Here is a 14,881-nt window from a genome sequence, read left to right on the forward strand (position 1 = left end):
TAATTTCCTTTTCTACAAGTTCTAATGAATAAATTGACTTGAATGTTTTGCTATTAAAGGACCAAATTACTAAAGCTGAAGAGGTTGTAAAAAATGCTTTTAATAGCCTCTGATGATCAGGCAACTCAGCTGGGATCTTCAGAGGAGCCTTTTAAAAGCATTTTTTTACAACCTCTTTGGCTGAAGAGGTTGTAGAAAAAATGCTTTTAAAAGCCTCTGATGATCCCAGCTGAGCCACACGATCATCAAAGGCTTTTTTTTAACTTTTAAAAGCATTTTTTGGCCAAAGAAAAAATGCTTTTAAAAATAAAAAAAACTGATGATCGCGTGGCTCAGCTGGGCGGGGGGCGGGGTTGCTATCGGTTCGCCAAACCACCCGCCACCATCGCTACGGGATCAGGCGATCCGATCCGAACTGGGAACATTTCACACCTGCTTTAGATGAATTCTTTCTCAAGAACAGCTTGAAATATAATGAAGATTTAGTCTATTTAATAAAACTGGCAGAGAGAGGAGACAATCTGTAATGGATGTGATAAGGGCCTGATATCTGAATTGGAGGAATTGAGGGGTAGCACATTGCAATGTCTTCTAAACAAAGCAGAAAGGCCTGCAGAGGTGCAGTGATTTCAATCTATGTGAGAGCCCACCACATCCCTTGTGAATTTGGCCTTGAACCTGGATAATTTATCAGTGGTGAGGAATCCTTCTATGTTCCTAAATCTATTGCATCAATTCTGCCTGTTTCTGAAGATTATGCAGTAATGATACGCTTCTTAATTACATGCTCTTTGATCTACTATGTTCCATTTTGTATGTGGGTCTCTTTGAAACAGTTTCATTTCACAGACTTTTAACTGATTTAGAATATTGTAGCCAAAATAGGTCCTGGATTATTATAGGGAGCATTTTGCCATTGTAACATTGGTTAGAGGCCATTTATATGCCGGATATGATTGTTCTGTAATGCTACAATCTAAAAGCTTTATGATCAGAGTATTTTTAAAAAAGATATAAAGCATGCATAGTTAAAAAATAGAATGACGCATATTTATAGTTTTCCGTAGTTTTCTTTATCTAGAGACAAGGTACTTTTATTTCATAAAACAAAAGAGATAGAGAGTCAGAGTTTTCCAAACTCTTAGACAGATAGTCAGAGTTTTCCAAAATATATCTGTTGTGTGGCTTTTTAATGCATATTAGAGAATGAAAAGATATGCATAATATTAATGAATTTTGGTTATGTTGCTTTCTTCTTGACTCTATTAGCTCCTAGAGTTTAAAGCTCTTAATATCTTAAAGTATAAAATTAAATATTTATATAATACAAGAATACTGAAAATATTACAAGCTCAAATTTCAGTCTGGTTTTCCAGAATCAATTGTTGGGGAGCATGAAGACAGGGAAATTACCACAGATAGTTGTAGCAAGGGTGGCTCAGGGGTTAAGACAGCTGAGCTTTTCGATCGAAAGGTCGGCAGTTCGGCGGTTCGAATCGCTAGTGCTGCCATGTAACGGGGTGAGCTCCCGTTACTAGTCCCAGCTTCTGCCAACCTAGCAGTTTCGAAAGCATGTAAAAATGCAAGTAGAAAAAATAGGGACCACCTTTGGTGGGAAGGTAACAGCGTTCCATGCGCCTTTGGCATTGAGTCATGCCGGCCACATGACCACGGAGACATCTTTGGACAGCGCTGGCTATTCGGCTTTGAAACGGAGATGAGCACCGCCCCCTAGAGTCGGCAACGACTAGCATGTATGTGCGAGGGGAACCTTTACCTTTTTAGTTGTATCTATTCCTTATTCAGAAATATTTCCAAAATAAAACTTGAACAGAAATGCATCACAATATCTTTAATTTTTGAAATGTTGACACACTAGATTCCTGCATGAGTCTTGAAGAAGAAAAATAGCATGACTAGAGATTGAACACATCAGGAAGATGGGATGTAATGCTACTTCTCATAATTCATAGTCCCAAAACAGGAAATAACTGTTCTAGAAATATTGCTAAGAATTTCTTGTTTGAGCAAAGGCACACATTATATGTGGACTTAACATTCAATAAGAAATAGTGATATTTTATTTGCAAGAATTATCCCAACCTATGATGTAAGGAAGAGGAATGAAGCTGTTCCTCTAAAAAATACAGAATTTGTTTATGACCACTCACACAAAATGTTCACTGCTGTATAGTATATAAGTCACTACACTAGGGAAAATTATGACTTTTCTTTTGGCACCATGATTGTTTAATTATTATATAAACAACCTGGTCTTGTTTTTGGAAAGGTTGCTATATCATCCTCCACAGCTGGCATATAAATACATCACACCACTTAAAATGATGAAGTGACTATATTGTCATAGACTCCAGTGGGTTTGTTGTTCTACAGAGTGAAAGATTTAGAAATAAATTATGATAAGACCTGAATAATCATTTCTGTGAAGCATCCCATATCTAGAAGTTGAACTTGGAGGGTTCAAGTGCTTGGGAATAGTCTTTCATACCTCTGGTAACCAGAGGGCAAGATTTCATAGTTATATCTGGCCATACAAGCCTTTTATTGCTTTAGAGATGCTCTATATGCAACAGCAGTGCTTATATTATTTGTAGCCAAAACTGCAGCTGCTTTATGGAGCTCACATACATAATAATCATGCAGCTTTCAAGTTTCTGCAGTCACAGTTTCTAAGGAAAATATTCCAAATACTTCAAATACGTCCCTGATATGTTTTTGCATAGAATAATTCAGGTAATCAACATAAAAACTGCAACATTTTGCTGTTTTTATTGTATTTTTAAATTTATATTTTATATTTCTAAATTTTATATGAATTTTAATGGGTTTTTAGAATTTTAAATGTTTTAAAGTTTTCGGCCAATTGTATAATAAGTTTTTTAATTTTGTTTTAATTGTATATTGTATTGTTTGGGTTTTTATTCTGGCTGTACACCGCCCTGAGTCCTTCGGGAGAAGAGCGGTATAGAAATCTAATAAATAATAATAATAATAATAACATTGGCAATTTTTTAAATTTATATTTTATATTTCTAAATTTTATATGAACTTTAATGGGTTTTTAGAATTTTAAATGTTTTAAAGTTTTCGGCCAATTGTATAATAAGTTTTTTAATTTTGTTTTAATTGTATATTGTATTGTTTGGGTTTTTATTCTGGCTGTACACCGCCCTGAGTCCTTCGGGAGAAGAGCGGTATAGAAATCTAATAAATAATAATAATAATAATAACATTGGCAATTTTTTTAAATTATAGGTTAAAATTATTTTCTTTCCATGCTGGTTTGGTTTCTTTAATTTTAACAGACATTTTTCTTACTAAGAAGAGTGGTTGTGTTATACGGAAGCGGAACCAAAGCATTTTACCAGCATTTTGGCATACCTTGGCCATTATAATCCAGTTAGGAAATTATTTAAATTGGAAAAAATTAAGAGCCTTTGATTCTTAAATCTCATCATTTTTATTGCTTACCATTAATAGTTTATTTTTTTTATTGATTTAATCTTGCAATTGTTTACTTGGACTATATAATTCTATTATGATTTTCATAAGCCTTCTGAAATTATCAATTGTAATGGGTAAAAAATTGAATGCATGAATGATAGAATGAAAGACTCCAACTGCCAAAAAGGATTTAACTTAGCAATCAGTTTATTAGTTCCTACAGCTAGATATTTAAGTTGATATTTAAATATTAAAGTATGAGATAATAATAGCATTAGCATGTTTGAATGTATTACCAACAGTACTATTTATTTATTTATTTATTTTTCAAATTTATATACCGCCCTATCTCCCTAAGGACTCAGGGCGGTTCACAGGCAGTTAAAATACATATAAATACAGATTAAAAAACAAAAATTAAAAAACTTATTCTATTGCCGAATTTAAAAAACAATATAAATAATAAAAAAAAACTTAAAACCAATAATTTTAAAATCTAATCCAGTCCCGCGCAGATGAATAAGTGCGTTTTAAGCTCGCGACGAAAGGTTCGGAGGTCCGGAAGTTGACGAAGTCCTGGAGGGAGTTCGTTCCAGAGGGTGGGAGCCCCCACAGAGAAGGCCCTTCCCCTGGGTGTCGCCAGACGGCACTGCCTAGCTGACGGCACCCTGAGGAGTCCCTCTCTGTGAGAGCGCACGGGTCGGTGAGAGGTATTTGGTAGCAGTAGGCGGTCCCGTAAATAGCCCGGCCCTATGCCATGGAGCGCTTTAAAGATTGTCACCAACACCTTGAAGCGCACCCGGAAGGCCACAGGTAGCCAGTGCAGTCTGCGCAGGATAGGTAACACGGAGCCCCGAGGGCTCCCTCTATCACCCGCAGCCGCATTCTGGACCAACTGAAGCCTCCGGATGCCCCTCAAGGGAGCCCCATGTAGAGAGCATTGCAGTAATCCAGGCGAGACGTCACGAGGGCGTGAGTGACCGTGCATAAGGCATCCCGGTCTAGAAAGGGGCGCAACTGGCGCACCAGGCGAACCTGGTGGAAAGCTCTCCTGGAGACGGCCGTCAAATGGTCTTCAAAGACAGCCGCTCATCCAGGAGAACGCAGATTGTGCACCCTCTCCATCGGGGCCAGTGACTCGCCCCAACAGTCAGCCGAGGACTCAGCTGACTGTACCGGGATGCCGCATCCACAGCCACTCAGTCTTGGAGGATTGAGCTTGAGCCTGTTTCTCCCCATCCAGACCCGACGGCTTCCAAACACCGGGACAGCACTGATAGCTTCATTGGGGTGGCCCGTGTGAAAAGTACAGCTGGGTGTCATCAGCGACAGCTGGTACCTCACACGAAGCCACTGATGATCTCACCCAGCGGCTTCATATAGATGTTGAACAGAAGGCGAGAGAATCGACCCTGCGGCACCCACAAGTGAGGCGCCTCGGGCCGACCTCTGCCCCCTGTCAACACCGTCTGCGCCCGGCCGGAGAGAGAGGAGGAGACCCACCGAAACACGGTCCCCCCCACTCCCAACCCCGCCACCCGCGGCAGCAGGATACCATGGTCGATGGTATCAAAAGCCGCTGAGAGGTCTAATAGGACCAGGACAGAGGAACAACCCCTATCCCTGGCCCTCCAGAGATCATCCACCAACGCGACCAAAGCCGTCTCCGTGCTGTAGCCGGGCCGGAAACCGGACTGGAACGGGTCTAGATAGACAGTTTCATCCAGGTGCAGGGAAACTGATATGCCACCATATTTCTACAACCTTCGCCGCGAAGGTTGGAGACCGGACGATAATTACCTAAGACAGCCGGGTCCAGGGAGGGCTTCTTGAGGAGGGGCCTCACCACCGCCTCTTTCAAGGCGGCCGGAAAGACTCCCTCCAACAAGGAGGCACTCGTAATCGCCTGGAGCCAGCCTCGTGTCACCTCCTGAGTGGCCAGCACCAGCCAGGAGGGGCACGGGTCCAGTAAACACGTGGTGGCATTCAGCCTACCCAACAACCTGTCCATGTCCTCGGGAGCCACAGGGTCAAACTCATCCCAAAGAATGTCACCAAGACCACCCTCAGACGCCTCATCTGAATCGCCGCAATTTTGGTCTAGACCGTCTCGAAGCTGAACGATTTTATCGTATAGATAACCGTTAAACTCCTCAGCACGTCCCTGCAACGGGTCATCCCGTTCCCCCCGGTGAAGGAGGGAACGGGGCACCCGAAAAAGGGCGGGTGGGCGGGTATCTGGCGACGGAATGAGGGAGGAGGGGTAGCAACGCCTCGCTTCCCTCAGTGCCACTAGGTAGGTCCTAGTATAGGACCTAACTAGTGTCCGATCAGCTTCTAAACGGCTAGACCTCCAGGAGCTCTCTAGGCGTCTTCTCCGGCGTTTCATCCCCCTCAGCTCCTCGGAGAACCAAGGAGCCGGTTGGGATCTGCGCCGGGTCAGAGGCCGCAGAGGCACGACACGGTCTAAAGCCCCAGCCGCAGCCCGTTGCCAGGCTGCGGCTAGTTCCTCTGCCGTGCCGTGAGCCTCTGCCGTGCCGTGAGCCTCTACTAGAAGGCAGATATAGAAACATTGCATATCAAAACATCTTTGTGTGAGATTATTTGTGGAGAGTTGTTCATCTAATGCTATTTTCTATAAGGTCATCTCCTCACAATCTATATTCTGGCTAATAATTAAATTATCAAAGCACTCAGAATTCATTCTATTTTCAGTATCTACTGTCAGATAAAAATGAATTTTTTAAAATGTGTCTAAATATTGTTACAGGGCCTGTAGAATCCATAATGCAATTACTGCTTAGTATTAATATTTTTAGCAATATTATTAATTCTATAGTTTTGGTGTTTGACTGAAGTAATAAAGTGAAAAGTTGAATTTATTGCTAGGTTTGAGATAATAATGATCACAAGAATAATGTATTAACAAGATCTTTTTGAGGTGAAGTTTTTCTACTTTGTAAGCCTTTGCCAAAAATTCAGTTAGTTGTTTTAAATCAATATTTTCTTCAACACCCCACATAGACTTCAGTCTCCCTCTTTATGAACAATATGTAGTAAGCTTTGGAAACATTATGCTCTCTAGATTTTGTAGCTCACAGCACTCTTATTTTTAGCCATTCTGGCTTCTTTGCTCAGAATTGTAATTCAGCAGTATCTGGCAGATCATTGACTTAGCTTTCCTTGTACCTCAATTTTCTGTGAGGGGTTGAAAGTTCTCCATGTGAGCAATCAATTAGACACAATATATCACACTTAAGAAAGATGTATAGTTCTGTGCTGTTGAAAAAAAGCCAGATTCCCTGAAATGGGCTGTGCTGAGCAAATAGAAACTACCACCCCATTAAATTGAAACTGAAGCAGAGAAAATTTAAGCAAACATTTCTTTCTTTAGCAAAACCTTTTAAAATAAACAAATAAGCAAAATAATCTTTTCTCCATGATGGTTTTATTAGTTCAGTTATGCTTCACTGGTCACTTTTGACTCATGACCACTTTTGAGTAGCTATTCTGGTAAGCCTTTCCATTGACATCTTAAATTATGCAACAGCTAAGGTGCTGTTAAGGTGATTTGAAGACAAGTTATTATAATACTTGATTTAATTTGAAATTGTTTCAATTTAATTTAGAATGAGAATTTACAAAACATTCGGTATGCAAGTCTATTTAAGAGATAGTTAGTTCATCTACTAGATAATTTGTATTGGTTTTTAAGTTATTACTTGGGAACTGTCCAGGGTCACAGGGGGTTGGACAATGTCTAAATTAAATTAAATACATGGAAATCCCCCTTTCCCCTATGACTACAGAAAAGACTTAAAATTTCTGAATATGAAAATCACAGGGGAATGCAATGTCTTGGACAACAGTATGATTTCATACTGCAAACATTTTCCATTATTGGTCCACCTCCCACACATAGAAGGCAGCGTTTATAGATTTCTGCATACTAGAATGGATTGTTCTCTTACTTTTCATATATGAAGTATACCTAATTTACCTAAATTGTGCTTTTCCCTTTTTTCATTGTACTCATTGATAGAGATTACATAGACAAAGTTATCCATAGCACAAAGAGTTTGATTAGATTCCAGATTATTAGCATCAAAGCATGCAACACAAATCCATAAGGCATTATTGTAATATATGATTGTGTATTTAACTTTTGATCTGTTACTGTTGTTGTTTTTTTCCATTTATTTTAAAAAAGATTCATTCCCTTATTATCCCTCTATTTAGTCTGAAAACTGAAATTTATTAGCAGGTTCATCTTCTTATCATAATTATTTAACAATTATTTAGAATGTTCATCATTCCTTGCTTACGGGAGCTCCAATGGTAGCATTTCAAAAGTCAACCTTATGTATCAGCAGTGAAGAGTATATAGCTCTAGAAATGTTGGATTACAATTCCTAATCAAGATACTTAATGATAAAAGATGCAGCATGCAATATCAGAAGGACCTTGCCATTGTGAATTCCCAGCAGGGGCTTAAATCTGCAAAATGTCTAGTTGTATGATTTCTCTTATTGAGATATTTCTAACTCCCTTTTGTATTAAGAATCGGAATTATCCTCATTAGAAGCTTTTGTCTCAGATGCTAGCTAAAACTGATTTTCCAATTATGGATCTTTAGCTTCCCTGATTCTACAAAAAAGATTTTCATCATCATAGAACAGGAATGAAAGTAGGCAGGATGGCTTATCAGCTTAATATTTGGCTTCACTCTACCTGAAGAGTATTAAGATGAAGCTAAAATGGGGCACTTTGATACTGATTTCCAGAAAGATTGGAATTAACTTTTTAATGGTGGTGGCTTACCTGGGAGGCTGTTAACACCAGCTAACTATTTATTCAACCTCTTGAGCATGTTGCACAGGAGAGATTATTTGCAAGCCAAATTCATTCCCCACCTTTCACACTCCCAGAAGGGAGATATTACAATCTTCCAATGCATGACTGCCTCTCATCTTAAAGGAAGAAATTAAATTAGTCACACACGTTTTAGTGAGATGCCTATTCTATGCAGTCTGGAGCCCAATCCTATTGTCACCTAAGTTTTATACATCTGATGAATTAAATACTTATTCTGTACTTGTTGGTTTATGACTAGATACCTCCAGATGGGTTGTTAAATTTTCTTCTATCATATTTCTTGCTTGAAAACATGTGATATACTCTTGACTGTATATGTTGTGTGTGTGATGTATATGTGGGTGTGTATTCTGAACAGTCTGGAGGCATCCAGTTTAACACTTGCTTGAGTATTGGTTCTTTTTCCTTTTCTTTATCACCTTGATTTTTTGTCATATGAGATGAGTAGTTAATCTCTGACTATAACTGAAGTTGACTTCCTTACATGATCTGTGTGGAAGAAAGGACTCTTCCTTTCCATGGACAATATTTTTATAGGAAAGAAAGCAAAGAAACCATCTTTTTCTTCCCCTTTTCTTTTTGGAAGTTAACCCTGAGGTTCTGGAATGAACACATCCTTCTGCTCTTCTTTGCCCTTCTGTAACTAAGAAGCTTTCTTCAAGCTGCAAGAAATGTTTTGTTGCATCTCACCATTAAGCCATCCAGCTAAGGGATAAAAGAAGTACCAACAGAATATCTCAGGGGTTGCCACAAAGAAGAGGGAGTCAAACTATTCTCCAAAGCACCTGAGGGTAAAACAAGAAGCAATGGGTGGAAACTAATCAAGGAGAGAAGCAACTTAGAACTAAGGAGAAATTTCTTTACAGTTAGAACAATCGATAAGTGGAACAACTTGTCTGCAGAAGTTGTGAATGCTCCAACACTGGAAATTTTAAAGAAAATGTTGGATAGCCATTTGTCTGAAATGGTGTAGGGTTTCCTGCCTGGGCAGGGGGTTGGACTAGAAGACCTCCAAGGTCCCTTCCAACTCTTGTTATTATGTTATGTTAGAAGCAGGGTGACACACTGGTGGTGAAGTGATGTATATGTGTATTGTTGCAAGAATTTGAAATTTAGTGGAAAAAAATGAACCTGGAAAAAACAATATGAGGTAGTGAGAAATATATGGGTCGTCCTGAGATGAGGAAGAAAGGAAGAGGTGGTCAGGAGTAGCCTACTTAGATAGGAAATTTCCCAGAGTAGCAGTACAGAACAGAAAAGCAAAAGCCCGACTTAACTGAAGTCTGTGGAGACAGCCGCAGAAAAAATATATTGAAAAGGAGAAGATGTGGCAGATCTTAATAGTGAACAAAAAATCTGTGGGAACATGGGAGAAGTTGACAGATACCTGAGTGGCCAAACAACATGGCAGCATTTTTTAAAAAGAGTCATTTGAATACATTTCTGGGAGAACTTTACCCCAAAAGGCACTTGAGAAATACATATTTATAAACAAATATATAAATGAAATCACAAATAGTTTTAAGCTGATGATTTTACTGGTGCTATATAATATTCTTTTGCTCCTACTTGTATGTATTTAAAACATACCTTTTAAATTGTTTTATCATGTTTTAACTTTTGTTGTTGATCCAGCTGTATATTTCTGGTGACTGAATAATCAGCCAATCTTCTAAAACAGATATGGGGAGAGATATGAATACCCGCTCATGTAGATCCTTCACTCTCATTTCACAGAAAAGGGAAGGTCTCTTACTTGAATGAAACATTGGACATACCGCATTATTGGCATATAATCTGCTTATTTTTTATAATTTTACATTGCTTTGGGGACTACTAATAGAAAACTAGCAGATACTGTAGATAGATAGATAGATAGATAGATAGATAGATAGATAGATAGATAGATAGATAGATAGATAGATAGATAGATAGACAGATAGATAGATAGATTTAGCTCTATTCTGCTGCAGATTCAAGACTTTCCTCCCTCTTCTGAGAACATTCATTCCTAATCTTTCTGAAAAGATTCAGAAAAGCTTTTGCTAAGCCTGCAAAGCAGCAACAGATGAGGTTTTGATGAACACAGAAGCTTCCTTTGCCCTTATTCTAAAAAATGAACTTCCTCATCATCACCAGATCCATTCTAATTATTTGCAGTTAATGTGGTCTTTAGACTGGATTTAGTTCTGTTCCTTTTTAATCAGTTTTAGTTTTTAGTTTAATTTAGATACGAGTTTGTGATGGCATCAGTCTCATTTGGCATTAATTTCCAAACAGTTGAATTACTCTGCCCCTAAAATTAAAGACTTTCATCCATCGTAAATAAAATAACCGGTAAGAAGATATTTAATGGTCAAAACAAATATTTCTTTGCATTAGGTGTCCTTGAATATGTATTAAATTTATAAGAATAGAAGTACATCTTTATTTTTAATGAAAGCTTTTCTTTTTTACTCTGTCCTGATAACATTCATCTTTGTTTCTTCTTTTCAGTGGGATGGAGTTGGTCCCCTCCCTGACTGTGCAGAACCACCAAAAGGAATCCAGATGCTATGGCACCCATCCATAGTCAAACCCTACCTCACACTTCTCTCTGAGTGCTCAAATCCAGATACACTAGAAGGGGCAGCTGGTGCACTACAGAATTTGGCTGCAGGTAGCTGGAAGGTATGAAATCTGCCTTCACTCTGCACTTGGCCAGACTCTTAAATCAGCCTAGGTGTCTTAAATTGGATAATTAAAAACTAGTTGAAACAATTGCTTTCCCTACTGTAAGATCAATAAGGAATTCTTGCTATTCATAAGACTGCAAGCATATTGGTTCTAAATTCTATTTATATTGTTAATGGTTCATATTAAAAATACAGGAGCCAAATTCCCTCCTTTAACCCTGTTTGTTGCTTGAGTTAAATAAAACCATTGCATTGTGAAGATACACAATTATATTTAGCACCAATTAACATCCTTGCTGACAACTTTAGGAAATTATCAAGAACAAATGAGAAAATTGAGTTAGGTTCCTTATCTGAGGTTGAGAAACAACCTTAAGCTGCTCTGTTGACTAAATGTGAAGTTGAAAATCCTTCCTTAAAACTTAATTAGTTTCATTTCAAGATGTATGAGTAGAACTGTGATGTGATTTAATATATTTGTTTCCATATTATGCCAGCATGTTTTATTTATGCTATGCTGTTAGTTCAATATACTAATCTATATGGACCAGACAATAGAAGACATGATTTATCCTGCTACAGCTTGCTAATAATAGCCTATATATCAATAAGATTCATGGCTTGTCATGTCCAAGGTAAGCATGTCTGACCAAACAATCTTTCCTTAAAATGGGAGTTTGACAAGCAAAATTGGTACAACTGAGCAGTGAATGAAATAATCTGCTTTCCCAGAAAATTCATATAGAATAAACAGTCTTACCTTAAGCTTTTTCATTCTGTCTTGTCAATTTGCCTAAAATGTGTTTGACCCTGGAGGATGCTCTGTCTTGAAGGGAGAAAAAATGCCTAATTATATATAGACTTATGTGGACTTTGCTAAAGCAATGCAATTTTAATCTGCCATTTGCCAGTAAGGGGGCTTTTTTATGATGTAGAAAATATTTATTTACAGCAGTCCAATTGCAAATAAAGCTTCCTTCATGTTAGCCAGAACATTTATTTGAGATTAAATACATGCCATAGATAGCCAGCAAAAGTTTATGATATACAATAACAGTATCATTAGCAAAAAGTGCAAGGTCTTTCAGATACGAATGTGCATCTGAAAATATTTAGGCTCTGTGATGGAAGGAAATGCAAAATGCAGGTGTTCATTTCCCTGCCTTAAGAAATTACATGCTTATATGATCTTTGTGTAAAATACCTTATTCTCTAGTTAGTTAAGCTGGTTCATTTCCTGGCAAGTAAGTGGTCTGGAAGGGCCAGATACTCTTAAAAATGTGTTAATTGGAGAACGCATGGGTACTCTCATGTTGCTTTTTTTGGGGGGAAAGCATAAGAAACACCCTCCAGTTTCCCTCATGTTAGCTTTGTTGACTAGATGATATAGTTCAATCTCTGGAAAGGGTGAAATGGTGGTGTAAGGGGTCATTACCCTTCTGAACTTGACCTTATTACTTTGCCATTCTTGATATATAATGGTGATAGGTTATGTAATACTTTCCTTGTGCCACTTCCCACTTTGCTGGAAGAAGCAAATGCCTGGATCAGGCTTTTTCTCTTCACACCAATTGTGTGTGAGATGGGACTCTCACAGCTTGAGCACTTATTTGCCTGTAACCTATGTGTATAATACTTAGCATAAGGCACTAGACCCATGATGGCAAACCTATGGGATATGTGACAGACGTGGCTCGCAGAGCCCTCTCTGTGGGCACGCACGCAGTCACCCCAGCCCAGCTCCATTGCATTTCACTCAATCAATTCCAACTTTTCGCAAAAGAAAAAGATCTTGCAAAATTGGAATTGATTGAGTGAACTTTTTCACTCACAGGCCTCACAGTGGGGGATGCAGGGTCCCATCCTCCTCCTGAAGCCCATTACAACATGGAGCCACAATGCAACCCATGCGGCTTTTTTACCCCTCTGCTGCAGCTCCCTGTCATCCAGCAGAGGGATGAAGGAGCTGTCACCCTGTTGCGGCGGTGGCAATGGGTGGAGCCTTAGTGTGGGAGCAAAGTGCCCCTGCACTTGCCTTTAAGCAGCAACAGCATTCTGCCTTCATCACGGTACATTTGCTGTTGCCACCAGCAAAAAGGGCTGGGAGAGAATGGCGGGGGCGAATCTTGTGGAGTGGGGGCCATCCCCCAAGCCTGGCCTTCCTCCTCCCTTGTCAGCAGGGCCAAGAGAAAGAAGGAGGCAGCATGGGGAAGTCAAGCTGTGAAAGAGTGATTGAAATTCCTCACGAAACCTCATTATTCAGATTAAATTGCCATGTTGGCATTTTATGATAAATAAGTGGGTTTTGGGTTGCAGTTGGTACTCGGTCTATAAAAGGTTCACCATCACCTGGAGAGAGTAGCCATGGACCAAATGAGTTGGATCTGAAGTTCTCAGATAAAACAAAACATATAAGAATGGAGTCACAGAAGGGCAATAAGCCTCTGATTCAAAAATCCCTGGAAACCATTAGCAGATACATTCAAAATATCTAAATTCATGAAGCAGGCTAAATAGCTTAATGCAAGGAATCAGTATCTCACCTACAATATTTAATTGCCTCAGAAATGAATTTTTTCCTGAGCTGCTCCTAGCTTGTCCTGATCCCTACTAGTGTTTCCACCCTAGTGGAAATGGATATGTTTGTCAGGAAAACTGATATGTTCTTCCAAATCTCAAGAAAAATCAGGCAAAAAAACATTGAGGTAGGGTCAGAAGGTGCTCTCTGCCATTACACTTGTAATATTTGGAATATGTCACATGAAAGATGTTGCTTGTAGCTCCCAGTACTCCAAGGAGCACTTCATGCTTGGGACAGCCAAAACTCAACCTGATTCAAAAGGTCTTGTTGTCAGATGCACCATAGCAGGGAGCAACCGGTGCTAAGATTCTCAGCTCCCCTCTTGATTCCCCCTTTCCTCTTCCTGGGAGGTATGGCCATGGAGATAGTACAGAGAGCCTCCAGATCAATTTTATGGAAGAGCGAACATTTAATGATGCACACTGGCGCTAACTGGATGGGTTTCATAATCTGCAGCTTCTTCAGTTTGCGAGTTATAAAAATATACAGAATGGAACTCAAATTTCTCATTTTAATTCCCAAAGCTTAATATCTGTCAGGAATTTGAAAACTGTTCCCACAGATGTCAGCTTTCAGTCCAAATTTTACGAGCTTTTCTTCTTAGCTGTTGGCTCCCTAGAGATTTCTGAGTTGCAGTTCAATGCTTCTCTCACCTAATGCCCAGAAATACTGCTTTTACCATAGGTGCTCAATACTCTAGCCATTAAATACTTTGCCTCATCCATGCTCAAGCAGGCAGTATTCTCTTTTACTGTAGATTTTCCTGATCTGATTCAGTGTTCTTCCTCAGCTCCAGTCACAGAAATTAGCTTCACTCTTACAGCACTTCCCTCTTGCATAAGTGTTGCTTAGCTTTCTGCTTCTCCCAGAAACTAGTTCACCAAAACCATGGGCTACTTCTAGTCCCCATTTTGTCCTCTTCATCCAGAAATGTTTTCTTCTTCTCCAGATTTTTTTCTCTCTGCTCCTCTCCCAGGTGAATCTGCTTTTTTCACATATCCCAACTTTCTTCTCTTCTTCAGTCTTAATACAAAGGGTTTTTGCTAGCAACAATAGTTGCTAGCAAAAACAATAGTTGAGGAAAGCTTCTCAGGCTAATACCATCCAGGCTACTCAAATCTGGATAAAGCTGGGGGAGAGGGAAATTACTGCCATTTCTTCTCAGAATGAATGGTGAGTTTGGACAATCAATGCAGATTCATGATTTCCTCCACTCAGAATTACTTCTATCTGAAACTCTGTTACACAAAAGCACCAAACTTATATCTTGATTTTCCATGTTGGC

At 39.2% G+C, this 14,881-nt stretch overlaps 1 protein-coding gene across 1 annotated transcript in view; it reads left to right on the forward strand.

Moving 5' to 3' along the window:
- CTNND2 (catenin delta 2) overlaps nucleotides 1-14,881 on the forward strand; it is a 546,840-nt gene that overhangs the window by 455,463 nt on the left and 76,496 nt on the right. Inside the window, exon 15 of the mRNA XM_058176992.1 lies at nucleotides 10,837-11,010. Within this exon, the coding sequence (XP_058032975.1) occupies nucleotides 10,837-11,010 (174 nt within the window). The remainder of the gene's footprint in view (nucleotides 1-10,836; nucleotides 11,011-14,881) is intronic.

This window comes from Ahaetulla prasina, chromosome 3, assembly GCF_028640845.1.
Source record: "Ahaetulla prasina isolate Xishuangbanna chromosome 3, ASM2864084v1, whole genome shotgun sequence".
Lineage (NCBI taxonomy): Eukaryota > Metazoa > Chordata > Lepidosauria > Squamata > Colubridae > Ahaetulla > Ahaetulla prasina.